We start from the raw sequence: 15,739 nt of genomic DNA on the forward strand, positions 1-15,739 counted from the left end.
CCGCCGCTCCGCCCCGCCGCGGCCCATTGGCTGCGCTGTAGCTGGGCAGAGCGCCCCGGGCCCGCCGCCCCCGGAGCGCGGGCTCGGCTTGGGGGGCAGCGGGCGCTTCTCGGCTCTCCGCCGTGGCCCGGGGTCCCCCCTCGCCCCCCGCCCAGCAGCGCCCCGTGCCCCGCGGTCCCCGAGCCGCTCACCCCTCGCCTCATCCCGCCTGTCGCCCTCATTCTGTTGTGATAAACCGGGGTAAAGCGCAGCTCTCCGGGAGCCCGAGTCGTGCGGCGGCTGCCCCGGGCACCGCTGTCCCCGCCGCGTCCCCCGGCCCGGCACCGGCAGGGGAGGGACGGCGCCGCCCGCCCGTCCCTGCCCTCGGCCGCGCAGCGCATTCCTTTCCCGTTTCGGAGAGCCGAGTCACTGACCTTTGCAGCAGCGCGATCCACAGCAGGGAGTAGCGCCTGCAGCAGCAGCCGGCGGCCCCTGCGTGAGCCATGGTCCGCACCCCGCACGGAGCGCGCCCGCATCGGCGCGGAGCTCACCGGGGGGATCCCGGCCGGGCTCCCCGGCGGGGTCCGGGGGCGCGGGGCTCAGGACCGGGCGGCCTCACGGAACGCGGGGCCCGGGGCAGCAGGTGAGCGGCAAAGGAGCTGTGAGGCAGCGGAGAGGAGACGGGAAGGCTGCGCGGCATGGTCCCACTGTCCCGACTGCCACCATCCTCAGCCAGCCCACGCCGACACGTTCCCAGAGCCAGACTGCTGCTGTCATCCTGGCGTATTCAAATGCCTCCATTACTCATCAAGAACAAAGTAGGACTATCTAGTAAATTGAAAACCACCACATGGCACTGTCCCCTGCCTCTTACTGATGGCTGCTTCCTCTTCCACTTTTCAAAGGCTACTGTCCATGTCTGCAGCAAAGCACAGATCCTGCAGCTCATGTGAGCAGCTCCGGATCAGCGGAGAAAGCCGGCACCTGGGCTGCAAACGCTGGTCAGCTTTGGAGGGGCAAACGCCAACAGCGGTGAACATTCCCAGGTGACAGGAATAGTCGGGGTTCCCCCAGAGCACAGGAGAAGGAAGCAGGTCTCAGAGTGGGAGACGGACAGGTCCTGCCCGAGGCAACAGGCACAAGTCTCGCCTCCTCCAGGGACACACAAGCCGGATTCCCAGACGGACCATTCCTCCAGCCAGCGCCACCGTGCACGGCACAGACAAACGAGTCAAAATTCGCAGGTTCTCTGCCCAGTTCCAGCACTAACTCTCTGCACAGCCTCCCCTAGATGCCTCTCTCCCCCTCAGCCAGAGAGGTGGCCATGACCCTCTCACTGCCAAAGGATCCAGAAAACATCAAGCAGCATTACTGCTGGGCTTGGCTAACAAGGAGCGCGGTCACCTAAGGCCAGCGGGGTCCCTTCTTCCTTCCAGAGCAAACCGGTCCCCAACGTGCCCCGGGGACAATGGCACCAGCTCACCAGCCACTCTGGCAGCAGAACACCCCAGTGTCTGCCTGTCCCACCTTCCCTCCTTAGTGGAGGACGTGCAGACCCCTTTTCCCTTGAAGTCTTCAAACAGCACTCTGGATTTAGCACATTTTGCCTCATTTTTGCCTCCCCCATTCCCCCCACCAGCGGTTTGAAGTTTTCTCACCCTTTGCTGGCAGATGCCATGCAGAGAGACAAGCTCGCTGTCCTTGATCTGCTTTTCAGGGCTTCTATAAAGTAGGGCACCAGCATCAACCCAGCGTCAGGTTTTTGATACATTGCTGGAGTAGCCAAAAATAATAACAGGCAGCTTCAGTCAATCTTCTCCTTCTCAAATCTGCAGCAGCAGCAGCAGCACAGGGGTCCTTTGTGTGGTGGAGCACAAATACGGTGCCTGCCAGGCTGCGATGCTGCTCAGCAATCCAGAGCCATTCCTGCCTGGCAGCCCGGATCCCCCGAGTCCTGCTCGTGGGTGCTCACACGGAGCTCCTGCCCTGTGGGCTCCCCTATCCCAGAGCCATCCGTGTTTTGCTCTCTGTATTTCCTTCAGCAGCTTATCTCTGTGGCTGCTGTGAAATGCTAAGGTCAAGTTACAGTTTTACCAACCCTTTTATCTTCCTGGCAAGGCACGAAAATGCAGAACCTGAACTTTGGAATGAGCCTTCGCACCTGCAGTGGGTGGAGAGCGGAGCAGACCCAAGGCAGTGGGAGAGGGAGAATTCAGGTTCTCTCTGCAGCCCAGCACTGGAACAGTCTCTGTTGCACATTCAGACACTTTATTAGGATGCTCTGGAAGGAAGTTCTGAACCCACCAAGCCTGGCTCTGCTGGGAACTGTGGCAACTCCAGCTGACATAAGGACCCAGCACAGCTCTGCTACAGCTTCCACATGACAGCAAAGATCAGCAGGACCCAGCAAAAGAGCTCTGCCTGCTGCGAACTGCCCAGTTGAATTCCCCCTGTCCCAAACCTGAAATTCCAGATGGTTGGTCTGTGCAGGACAGGGAAGTGAGCCAGGCATCAGGGGATGAGGTAACATTTGACCTTGAAGCCTGTGGGACTGTTGTGCTGCACATTGATTCTCCACACTCGCCTCAGCAAATGACAGCTGTGTTTTCCCAAAGTGACACGGGGAGTGTCACTGTGTCACTGTGCCCCTGTCCCACTGATCACTTTGGGGTTGGGCTGGCTTCTAAAACACACAAACTTGTTGAGATACAGATCTGGAATGCACAGGCCATTCCTTGCCCTCTCCCTCTCTGTGGTGTCTGGACTGAACACCCACGTGGCTCAGGAGGTACAGAAAGAAACTAAAATTCTACAGAGCGGGGCCTTGGGGACTGCTCTGTCCCCGTCCCCAGGGAGTGCCAGGCAGTGAAGAAGCCACATTCCACTGACTCAGTGTTCAAATACTGCTGCAGGGAGCATTTACTGCCACCAAGAAGAACTTGTACATCGAAGTCTCAGCTCATTTTATCCAAGCCAGGGTTTATCCAGCTGCCTTCCAGCGAACTCGTAGCTCAATGCTTGTGTGCACAAGGTGTTTCCCTGCAGACAGCTGTTCCCTGTGTGCAGCAGGTGACACAGAGGTGTATGGCACACTCAGAGCTGTGACTACCCCTGCAGTGCTGGCACTGTCCCCAGGCACTGTGTGTGACCTCCACCCCTTCTCCACATTCACACCCCCAGGTCCTGACAGGATCCCACCCGCCCTGCTCACTGCTCAACAAATGGCATTTGTGAAAGGAAAGCCACTGTGCCCAGTCAGGGCAGGTAAAAAGTATTTTTCCATGGGTTATTACAGGAAGTTTTCCATTCCCAGTTATTATTTGTATTATTTATAGTCCCCTTTTCTTGGCCCACGTTTTCTCCTCTGGTCCCAGCTTTGCCTCCAGCCCTCTGGGCAGCAGCCTTTCCACACTCCAGCCATGTTTACCTTTCAGAGCTATTAAAACCAGATATTTCTCACTTTTTATTGACTGTGAAGCCAGTGCTTTGTGCTTTATGACCACACTGTCTATCACTGGGAAACAAACAATTTCCTAATAACCTCAAGGAGTCAGCAGTGGAAAGGACTGTGATTATCCAGATCTACTCCAAATTTACAGTTAAAATGAAATAGCCATTGATGTCATAAATGCACTTGCTGTATAAAGTTTGAACAATCCCATATTCCAGCACAATTAACATTACAATACATGGGTTTGCTGACTGGCTGTTCCTGGATTGCTGCTTCTCCACCCATTGACCCCCAAAGTTGAGCTGCAGTGAAGGGGCAGAGTTGACTCGAGCACTCCTGAAAAGCAGGGCACTGTTTCAATAGTGTTTACACTGAAAGAATATTTCACTCTGCCTCCAGCCCCCTCTCACAGCACTCAGACAGTGCATCTGACTGGCCAATTCCTCTTTCTGCTTATAATTAGCTTCACTTTTCTGCTCTCCTAGATAAGCATTAGACTTTCCTCTAGGAATGTAATCCCAATCCACAGGAAACCTGTCTTTACTGAGATGCCACTCATCTTTTCTGCAGGTTTTATTTAAAACAGAACATTGTTATTAGCAGCAGATTTTTCTAAACCTTTTTGTGAGGTCCCATTCCTGCAAACATCCAATATCATTCTGGGCGATTAGCCTCGCTTCAGAGACACCACTTAACATTCAACCACAATTTGAGCCAAGGCATTTGCAGGAGTCAAGTTTTGAATTTCAAATCTAAACTACAGAGGGGGACCAATGGTGAATGACTTTGTGCCTGACAAACACAAATAGATGTTTTAGCATCTAAACTACATTTTCCTGTGATTTGTCCTTCTGCCTAACAATACTGGCCTCTAGGATGGCTTCAGTTTAATAGGGAAGAGCTGACTTTGGAGGCTGAATGATGTTCAACAAAATGATGTTCTTAAAAAGCAACATCCAAAGAATGCAAAATTTATAATAAGAACAAAGTTGGGAAAATATTCTTTTAATGCTGTTGAACTTCCCTTCAAAAAAAAAAAAAAAAAAGAAAGAAAAGAAAAGCTCGAAGCATTTTAAAGTTTGTTTGTGTTTTTTTTATCCATAGCTGGCACCAGGATATAAAGCTAATTTCTTCCAATTGCAATCTGCCTTTCAGCCAGATAGGTTTTAGTGTCTTCTAGGGATGGATATAAAGCACATCCTTCTCATGGGAATCTTCTTTTCAGATGGAATGAGAGGTTATTTTTCTATGGCCTTTTCCGGGAATGATCCCTTTGTTTCCCCTGGAGCAGTGTGAGGCACAGCTCTACACCAAACCCAGGTCAGCCCCAGGGACCTCGTTGGACCATCCTGACTCTCAGCATTCCAGACTCCACGAGCAGGGATTAAACTTGGCAGTACTGGGGTGCACTGCATCACTTCTCCAGCTCATTTTTTTAAGTGCAAGTATCATTACTGCATTCTCCATGCAATGCCAAGGGCTGCTACCTCCAGAGCTGATGTAAAAATTGTTATTAAAACTTACAAACTGTGAAAAACTCTTAAAAAAAGTCCAAATCCTGGCACTGCCCTAAATTAAATTACAGCCAGGAGCTGCCAGGGGTACCTGGATAAGCACAGAGCCAAGCGTGCGTGCAGTCCTTATCCACAGCCCACACCTGCTGCTCCCTCCTGGAAGTTTCACTAATGAACACAGTGTACAGCCCAGAGGATTTCAGATAAGGGAAAGGTCAGGGTGAAGACTCAGGAGTAAAGAACAGATTGAGCGGGGTTCATAAATGAAAACCCCATTTTAAATCTAAAATTAATTTTTTCAATAAATTAGGGCAAGTGAGCTTTCCTCCAGCTCAGACAATGCAGCTTTCCCTGGATATGGACCACTGGCGGGAGGAGGAAGCACGTGTGCTCAGGAATCAATGCTAATACCCTCAAAAATTAATCTCTGAAAATTGCTTCAATGGAACAGAAATGATTTCATATAAATCTCTGTATAGCAAGAGCTGACAGAATATCAAAGTGATACCTGGAGTAGGTACAGATTGAAAAAAAACAGGCTTTATCTTTTTTTACATGGGGTTGGTGTGGTTTGTGTGCCTCAGTTTCCCAACTGCAGACATGGGCTGGGGCATCAGGGAGTCTGTGAGAGCCAGCTGGGGCTCCATAGGATGGATGTGGCGTCCCCAAGATGGAAACATTGCCTGGAAATGAGAGTCATGGCTTGGATTTCAGCACACAGCCAGGATTGCTCTCTCCAGGGAAGGGAGGCCGGGTGTTTTTTGCAGCCACGGGGAGCGCGTTGCACTCGGAATGTGTCTGGGAATGCCAATGTCTGTGCACGCTGCACCTTCTGCTACCTGCAGGACCAAGCCAGCCACGGTGGCAACAAGCTTTGCAGATCTAAATCAGCCCTCAGAAGAAGAGAGTCTCTCAGCCTGGCTGAATAATGCATTAATTAAAAGAAGACAATGAGCAGCGTGTCAGCTTTGCTGCTGACAATTCACCCGGGGAGCTGCAGCCCTGCAGCCCCCTTGGCTCCACCTGAGGAATGCCCTGCTGAGCTTCCAGGGGCTCCTGTCGCTCCTGCCCCGAGCACCCAGCCCACACCTCGGCACAAATCCTGGGAAAGGGACCCAGAGCCTGGCTGCCAGCAAAATGAGAAGGAGCTGCAGAGCCATTCCTGTAAATGCAGAACCAAGAAATCATCCTTTTGACCACAAACACTTTTCACTGTCTTCTGGAGGGGACGTGGAGATTCCTAAATGAGTTATCCCCATGAATATCTCCACCCTCATCTTCTAAACAAGGGAGCCAGAGGGGAGCTTGACCCAAAGCTTCACCCCATGGAAGGGAATGGAGGCAGGAGCAGGGGCAGGTGTGAGCCCCAGTTCAGGAGCTGTACAGTAGAAACTTCCTTTTCTAACCAAGCTATTTTAAATCAATCTATTTAGACAGATGCAAAGCCCTGACACAGATGCACTGAAACTGGTTTGATCCTTGCCTGAACAGGATTAACTTGCCTCAGTTATTAACCAAATTAAACCCAGCTCATCATCATTGCAAAAATGACTGTATTTTACACTCACAGTGTGGAATTTTTGTAGACAGAACCTGGAAGGATTTTCCTTTGTGACGAGTGTTCAGGGTCAGAGCTCCCCACAACCCAGCCCAGCCTCAGTTAACTCTCTGAGGTAACCTGTGCCTGTCTCACCTGCAATTTTAATTCTTAATTAACCATTCTTAATGTCTAAACCTACATTTTAGGCCATTAGCCTGTACTGATCACAGGAAGAGTTAGAACTGCTCAGACACACAAAGAGCCTGAGTTGATGTAAAGTAGATTGAGTTAAAATAAATGGAGTTGCACAGACACCTTCTTTTCTGCTGGGGTTCACTCCTTACTCACAGTCCTGGCTCTGCCTTTTCCACTCACCAGCACTGGCACCACTTTGCAGTTTCCAACTCTGCAAAGTTAAATCTGCAGGGCAGAGCCTAAAAATTCTTATTTTACTTTCTTCTGGGAAAATGCAAAATGTTTGGATCTGGTTTAGATTTTGTTCTTGTATTTAATTTCTCAAAACACCAATTTCCACAAATATTTTTTCTTCCTCTGATGGAATATAAAACCATCATCCAAGTGGAAAGAGCCAACAATCCCCTCTGCCCTGCTGCCCATCCGCTGAACTGCTGCTATGCCACTGCACTAAACCACTTTTTCTTATCCTGACAGATGCTAAGCTTAGGTCAAATCCCTGGGAATACGTGGGGACAGCGTGTGCTCTCATAAACAAAACTGCAATCTGCTCCTGAGCTGACGAGGCTGCCCTGGATTTACACCGTGGCTGGAACCGCAGTACAGCTCCCTGGTGGAGCCTGCACAGAATTTCCAGGTGCTGTGGCCAGCAGGGAAGCCAGAGAGGGGAGTGGGAGGTGCTGGCCCAGGTGGGCAGAGCCCAGGAATGCCCCATCCCAGGGCTGGGGATGAGTGTGGCTCACCTGTCCCTGCCTGGCTCCAGGAGAGGGCCTGGCTGCCTTTATCTACCATTCCAGGGCACCAAAACTGAAAGCACCAGGTGAGTTTCCAAATCAGCAACTGTGCTGTAAACACAGCGAGAAAGCAAAGTCCATCCTGGTCTGACCAGTCCCAGCTGCTTCCTGCTCCATCACAAACAGGAGCCCCGAGCCTCTGATGTCACCATCCTGCACCAGCAGCATTAAAGCCTAAAATGGTTTCATAAAACAACTGGAGCTGTTTGAAAAGGACATTTCTGTGTGGCCCTGGATTGCACTGTCCTCTCCAGGACAGGACCCCCAGCCATCTCCTGATGTCCCTGTCACAGGGTGGGAGGCAGAGCAGGATTCATCCGGGAGGACACAGGCACAGCTGAACGCCAGGATTCAGCCGAAGCTCTGAAACAATTTAGGTGAAAGGACAGCTCATTTCAGCAAGAGCTGTGCCACCTCCCCAGGCACCGCCCCACAGGCAGTGTCCCCTGCCCTGCCCTGGGGTACGTGGGGCTGTACCCCTGGCAGAGATGGGGGTGCCCACCCTGTGCCCACCCTGTGGGGCTGCCAGGGGGGAGCAGCCCTGGGGCACCTCAGCCAGTGCCACTCCTGGAGGGCTCCCCAGAAGCAGCAGCTCTGGCCTCCCCTGCTCACTTGGTCTCAAACCGTGAGACACAAAGGTGCTGCTCCTGTTGCCAGCCCCGGTGTCCCTGCTGTGCCCTGCTGTGCCCACAGCCCAGGACAAGGCTGCCAGCTCCCAATGCCAGGCACACACAGAGCCACAGCCGCGCTGGGAATGGGCTCCTGGAGCCGAGCAGCGTGCTGTGATTCACTCCAGAGCCCTGCAGGGCTGGCTCTCCCCAGGAAATCTCCAGCCTGTCAACAGCAATTCCAGGGCCCTGGCTCCTGGGGCTGGCACTGAGTCACTGCAGAGCTCCAGCCCCAGCTCATCTCCAGGGCACGAGGGTGACACTTCACACTGCTGGGCTCAGAGGTGGGACAGGGACAGGCCTGGCACAGCGCAGACTTCTGAGAGATTAAAACGATTGCCAAGTGAGAAAAACGTTCTGTGATTTCTTCACTTCTTTGGACACTTGAGAAAAGCACAAGTGATGAGGATCTGGCTGGCTGATGTGAAGATAAAGCAGGAATCTTCCCTGGGATGAGGGATGGGTTAAATGCTCTGTGCTCTCCAACCTACAGCTCTTGCAAAATCCAGATGCACCAGCAGCTGCCACACAGAATATAGAGAATAGAGAAAATTTGGGAAAAGCTGCCAAGTGCCTTGTCTGTTGAGTGCCTACAACACTCACATCTATGTTACAAATGATGGGATAATAACTCAAGATTTTTTACTTATGGATTTCTAATTTTTTTTTTTAAGCTTTGTTTTTTTTTATTTGAGCAATTAGAGCTGGAGGAATGTGTTAGCCCAGTCCCTGGGCAAAAGTCAGTTTCAGTTCTGGGAGCTGCAAGGATGCAGCAAAGGACTGAATGTTATATCCAAGTCTGAACATTGTGGTTTGGGTGAAGGCAATAAAAACCTCCCTGCATTATGCTGATGTGCAATTCCTGAGTACAGTCTTGGCCTGCCTTTGACAGGCCTTCCCTTATTCCCTTATTCCATCCCTTAAACACTTTATAACTTTATACACTTTAAGAAACAAAACAACTTTTTAATTCCTTTGCCTACAGAAGTGTGAAAGCAACTTCTTCCTAAATGCAGTGAGATCCCAAGTGGAGCCAGGAAGCCACTTGAGTTGTGCACCATAAACACTTCCACGATGTGAATTAATAAGTCTCTCTGAGGATTGGGAAGTGTGCCACATGCAGCATTTCTGAGTCCACAGCCCTTTTATCTAAGCTGTTTTTTTCCTTTATCCTTGTCTCCCTCCATGACAGTTTGGAGATTTTTGGCATCCAAACTGCAGCCTGGCTTGTCAAGCTAAACATCAACTGAGCCTTTATATGTACGTGAGAAATGAGAATAGAGACAAAAATAGTTATTAACTCTGCTTTTAGAATACTGAACAAGCAAAATGGCTGGGTGCCAGTAAAGGCAAGGTTTGGAGCAGTTCTGATCCACATCTGTTTAACAGTGGCCAGCTTTAACAGTGCCGGCTCCAGCGGAGCCACTCCCGGGGCTGCTCAGGAGAGTTTCCCCCTCTGCACGGCTCTGTCACCCTGATGATGCTGTGGTGGGGCAGTGACCACATCAGCAGGTGGCAAGGGGCAAGTTTTACATCCAAGACTTGGTGCTGCTGCACTGTGCACCCCGGGAGGGGAGGAGGCTGCTCCTGGAGCACATCGGGGGGTTCAGCTCCTGCCGGGAGCGCTCCAGGCACTGGGATGGATTTGTGGTGCAGATCCAAGCACGGTACATGGGGACAGTGGGGACAGTCACCTCCCAACCCACCCTGTGACACTGGCAGGGGTCCCCTCGGAGCCCTCAGCATTCCAAGGAGGAGCCAAGTCCATCCCTTGGCTCTCAGAGGGCCGGAGTGCCGTGCAGGGTCTCTGCTTCCAGCACTGTGATGTTCCTTCCCTCAATCACATCCACACAAACTGTTTCTCAGAGATGATCCCAGCTTGCTGCAAACACTGAAACAAGTTTGGAAACACTGGGAACACTGGACTCCATTAAAAAGAGGAGATCCATGCCAAGGCTGAGAGAACAGGAATGTGACCCAGCGGGACAGCCTTGGCTTGCAAATGGCTCGTGGACAAAGCTCGCTCTCTCCCTTGCTTTTCACCATTGCCAAGCAGTGCCTCGCTCTCTTTATTCTGGCAAGTGTCTTCGGTAAAATGTACAAGAATTCCTCTCCATGGAGGGAATTTTAGAGGAGAAAATGGAAAGTGGTGCTTGGTGACCAGCTGGAGTTCAGCAAGGTGCTGGAACAAGGTCCTATTATGGATGGCAGAACACCCAGCCCAGGACTGCAGGATGCTGCAATACCTGTGCCACACTTCAAACAGAATTTTAATTATAAATAGGAATAATGGACATGGCTCAGATCCTCATTCATTGCCTGGTGTCTTCACCATGCTTTGAAAATAAGCCACTAAAATCAGAGATGTTCAGCTCCCCATTACAAGACTGCTAAAAACTCCAGCTCCTTTAGTAATTACTATAAAATACTTTTAGGCAGTTTTTAAAGGCATTAGTGAGATAAAATGAAGAAAAGAAATACTGCTGTTAAAGGTATGTTAACCATTTCCCTTATCATCCAGCCACTTTATTTTAATGAGGTTTGTTTTACTTCTGCTATTTGCTTTGTCACACAGTGCAAGTCTCTGAGTATTTCAGGGTGAGATAAATGACTTTGGAGCAGGTGGGGCTGGCAGTGCTGTGGGCTGTGGATGCCAGCCAGGCTGGGCACGATGGAAACGCAGTTGTCACTCATGCCCTGTGTCACAGTGGGCAGGAAAAGGCTCTGCTTCCATCCCAGCACAGCTCTGAGGGCTGCAGATCAGAGGGTTCAGAGAGAGCCTCACGCCGATCCCGCGAGTGGGAACGCAGCTACAGGAGCTTTATTTATGGTGATATTAAATATGCAACAATCATTCCCCAACATCAGAGTAATAAACATCACTGCTCCATCTGATCTGGAATCAGCAAGCATGCTTCTCACATTCACAGGGAGAGACAAAATGCTGAATTATTTATGCTTTGACTATGAACAAATATAGAGAAAATAAGTGAGTTTGGTACAATGCAGCAGAGCAGATTCAGGGCAGATTATTGTACATCCTTCAATCAAAACAGACCCTCCCATTACTCTAAACAATTGTTTCTCCTCCAAAATAAGTGGGTTAGGGAAGTCTAATTAAGGGATAAGCAGGATAATTTTGGGTAAATTTTTTAGATCTGATTACCCAGGTACAACCATCGCCCCTCTCAATCACTGAGTGTAAATTGGGATACAGACCAGCCCCAGCAATTCCATAGGAAAGCAGGGGCTGACTGACTTCCCAGGACAGGGGAAGATCCCTTTAGCTGGTAGGAGCAAACACATTCCCAACTATGTTCTACAAACTCCTTCTAAACCTAAACAATTCGATGTGGTCACCAAATACCAAAGCAGCAAACACAAAACTGGGCACTTCTGCTTCATATTTGCTCTTCTTATCATGAACCATACTGTGACAGGCTTCTGTGGGAAGCAGAGGAGGTCTCTGAACGTGGAGTGTGCGGCTGTGCTGAGCCCCAGCCGTGCCACAGACGGATTTTAAATGTCCCAGGAAGCTCTGTCATTAAATGAATGAAAGGAGGATACTCCAGAGCTGCACAGACACCTTCCTACTTTCCATATAAATGCAGGATCACTATTACACCTTCCACTGCCCTGAGACCTGCAGCCAGAATTAGCTGATGTTTGCCGTGCCCCGCTGACATTTCAAGCTTGGCAGGAATAAAAATCCACAGAGAAAGTGGTGGAACTGCAGGAGGAATGACAAGAATTCTGGGACAGGAATGCCCTCAGAGCCTGATTTTCAGCAGCCACATCAAGCCCTTTGCTACCCACATGTGTGTGCATGTGATAGGGAAGGGGATGAGATGGGAAAGAGGGGATGAGAGCTGTCCTTCAATTTCTCAACAGTTTCTTAACTTAAATCCTTCATTCTGAGCATAAGTACTAAATCAGGCTCAAGGAAGGAAAAACTTAATTAATCAGAGGTAGCCAAGTTCAAAGTGCGCCTGGGGTCGGCTTTATTACTCTCCTTCACTTTGGAGGTACAGGGTTTATGGATAATCCCTGTCTGCTGCAGAATGACAACTATGTGATGCTGAGTATTATTTCCTGCCAGTAACTAAATTTGAAGGTCTCCTTTCCTTCCACTCATCTTTTTAAAGTTTAATATTGTCACTGAAATATAACCGAGGGCCATATATAGCACAAGGGTTTAAAATACCGTGCCCAGCCTGGTGACACCTGGTTCCAGCTCCACTCGTACCTTGCAGAATCCCCTCACCGAGGCTTTTGATCCCAGTGAAACTGGGAATTACTGGAGATGAAAAAGGGCTGCGTGGTGCCCTGAGGTAACAGGCCAAGCAAACCCTCCATCATCTGCTTACTGACTTCCTCCACATCCATAACTCTGCTGCTCAGTCCAGGGAACTGTATCATCACAAAAAACACTGGATTATCTCCATAACAAACACTCCATGGATAGAATCACTCTGGATTTAACCAATACCAACAGCCATCCATTACCTGATTAAACACCAGCAGTGATAACACCATCAAAAGCAGAGCCAGGTGTTTGTGGAGCTCCCCCTTGGCAGAAGCAGTCTCCAGAGCTGCCCACACGCTCTGCAGCAGCCCACAGACTCAGGGATCTGATCCCTTCCACTGAGCTGCCCTGTGTTCCCTGGCCCAGACATTTCCCTTGGCTATGGAACAGCCCCAGTTCCTGTGTTTGGAGCAGGGGGCACAGGGGTTCTGTGCCCAGCAGCCCATTCCCCCCTCAGGAGAGGAGGATTCTCCCACCACACACTCAGAACTGGTTTTTTTCTTATTCCCAACCATTGTCTCCCAGCAGGCTGGGGGAGGTAATTCTTTACACCTGGATATGTTTGCTATGGATCATTGTGCTCCTGTCCCAGCAGGAGCAGGGGATGGAAGGAGCTGCCTGGGCCCTGGGCAGGGGCAGGAGCTCCCCAAGGGCTCCCTCAGCACCCTGAGGTGGGAGCTGTGCCAGAGACCAGCAACTTCCAGGGAAGCATTTGTTGAGCCTGGGATGGGGAGTTCTACCCCATGCCTAAATAGTAAAGCCAGCATTTAGTTCCTTCATCTCCACAAGAAGTATCTCATTTCAATTTAATTTCACAGTTGTAATGGATTTTTCAAAAATATTCAAGAACATATTTACTTTCCAACATCTTATTTCCTTTCACATTTGAAAAAACTTTCTATCTAATCCCTCAAGTCATCCTACAGTCTGAATAATTTCAGGTTTTTAATCAATAGCTGTCAGACTTGTCAAATTACTTTAGGGACCACAAAGCAATTTTTAAACATTCATAAACCCTCGTAGAACAGTTAAGTGCACTGAATTTTAAAAGAAAGAGGAACTGAATAACACTGATCAAATAGGATTATATTCTGGCAAATTATAAATTAGTTTTTTTATGAATCTTCTCACAGCTACTTATCTAGTGTCAGGCTTCTTCTGCTGCAGGAAGAAGTGACTGTTCACCTCTAGAGAAAGAAGCTTTTTCTCTCCTGCCTCCAAGCCTCCTTAGCAGGAGCAGGGTGCAACACCTTTTTTGTTGTCCTTTTTAAAAGCAACATCATTACCTGGCCAGCTACCTGGGGGTTCTCCCCATCATCCTGCTGCCCGGCCCAGAGATGGCCAAGCTGCTGCTCTGAAGCTCTGCAAACGCATCTTGGCTCCTGGCATCCTTCCCAACACAGTCTTTGCTTCCCAGTGTGCTTCTGGCATGTGCATCTGTCTGACACGTCAGTCTAGAAACGAGGGTCGCCAAAAGTTCTCAATTTATTGGACATCTGTACCAAACCACAGCTTGAGCCTTTTATGGGGCTGATTTTGCACATTGCATTAAAACAAACTCTGAGGTGACTGTGGGAGCCCGTGCTGCTGTTGCCTGTTCTGTGTTTGTTCTGGGAGGAAAGATCAGGAACATCTGAAGAAGTCAAACATGTTTCTCCAGAAATGACTTTACACACCACAGTCCCACGTCACCATTGCCGTGTCTTTCTTAAATTTGAGGGATGTGGCCTGAGTGGAGAAAGGGAGCTTCATAGCTACACTGAGAATGCTGGAAGTGTTCCAGGAAAAAGCACAGCTCAGATCAAAGAGGAGCTGAAGGATGCTGAGAAGAAAGGAACATTTGGTGAAAGGAACGCCTGGCTGGCCACGTTTGGCTGGCCACATGCAAACAAACAAGCCCGAAGCCTCATCCTCCTCCTTCCAGCTGCAGTGACTCCTTTGCTGCCCCAGAACCTCCCCAGACACACCTGCCCTGCTCCTGTCCCCGTGGGAGGCTGTGTCCCTCCGTGGCAGCAGCCCTGCTTCAGTGGGGAGAGCCGGGAGCCGCGTCTGGCGCTGGATCCCCCACGAGCGCGGGGACATTCCCGTCCCTTGGCTGTGGAGCACAGGATGGGGCAGGACAGGGATTTCCTGGGGAAGAGCTGTTGACAGGAGGGGTCACTGCTCAGAGAGGGCTGAGGGAGCAGGACACGGGCAGGACATGGGGGATGCTGAGGTGCTGGGACTCGCACTCTCTGCTGCTGCTGCTTCACATCCACTGTGGAGAGAGCCAAGAACCAGGGCCCAGGCCCCTCTGGAAAGCTTTACCTTTTCCTTGTTTCAGCACTGGCTGTCTCTCTGCCCTTTCCCAGGGCTCCTCACACACAGATTTGTGGCTGGCCAGCTCTGTCAGCCCAGCTCCCACCCCTTGCTGCTGAGTGAGCATTAAATACACATCCCAGCTCCCTGCATCTGCTGCAGATGTCCTTTGCCAGAGATGTGCAATTTTATCTGCAAAGTCCCTACATACCAAACAATGGCTGCTTTTAACCTCTACACTGGTTTCTGGTTTCCAGAAGGACTCTTGCTGTTGCCATCTCCATCAGCTCAGCACTGACAGGCCCAGGGGAGCCCCATCCTTTTGTGGCGCTGCTGCAGCCGCCTGCCCGGGCACAACTGCCCTGGAGCTGGAGATCAGCAAACACAGATTTTTGATATCCAGCTGACCTAGTTTTGGCACTGGTTCTATGCCTAAACCATTGCTCTGGGAGCTGAACCTGTCCCAGCTTTGGGTTCCTGGAGCCCAGGTGACCAACATCTGCCCCAGCTGCTTCCTGAGCCTCCAGCTGGAGCCTGGTGCTCACCAACACCCCCAGCTCCAGGAGCTGGGAACGGGCTCTGCAGGAGCTGCAGCGACTTCAGCTCAGCCAGAAATGTGGCATCTCTGACTGATTCACAGTTGCTCTGTTTTGTAGTTCAAGTTGAAGACACAAAATTTTTTCTCAATGAGAAAATCTCGGCAAGTTCTGAGGTTTTTGAGGCTTGCTTTGCTTTTCTTAGCGAAATGCTTAGTGGGTCTGTCAAGCTTGACATCACAGACATCAAAAATGTGATATTCTCATTCAGTTTTCTCTATATTTAGCTTGTTTTCCTGTATTTAGCTGATTGCTGTTTGCCCAGTGAAGCACAAACCCAAACCTCAGAGCACTGTGATCAACAATTTGATCTCAAGACCTAAAAAACCAGTAAATAATAATAAAACTGAATAAACAGGAGCAGGACACTGAGCAAATGAGTTCAGTAAATGATGGAA

General features: G+C 50.2%; 1 protein-coding gene across 9 annotated transcripts in view; it reads right to left on the minus strand.

Moving 5' to 3' along the window:
* DAB2IP (DAB2 interacting protein) overlaps positions 1 to 15,739 on the minus strand; it is a 163,947-nt gene that overhangs the window by 45,488 nt on the left and 102,720 nt on the right. The window contains exon 1 of one of the 9 annotated variants that reach the window (XM_058853451.1): positions 1,638 to 1,991. The exons of 7 other annotated variants lie outside the window; for them this stretch is intronic. In XM_058853451.1, the coding sequence (XP_058709434.1) occupies positions 1,638 to 1,750 (113 nt within the window). In that variant the 5' untranslated portion in view covers positions 1,751 to 1,991. Of the gene's footprint in view, positions 1 to 191; positions 348 to 1,637; positions 1,992 to 15,739 lie in introns of those variants that run through there. One more of the 9 variants, XM_058853453.1, reaches the window with a different exon arrangement.

Source organism: Poecile atricapillus, chromosome 20, assembly GCF_030490865.1.
Source record: "Poecile atricapillus isolate bPoeAtr1 chromosome 20, bPoeAtr1.hap1, whole genome shotgun sequence".
Lineage (NCBI taxonomy): Eukaryota > Metazoa > Chordata > Aves > Passeriformes > Paridae > Poecile > Poecile atricapillus.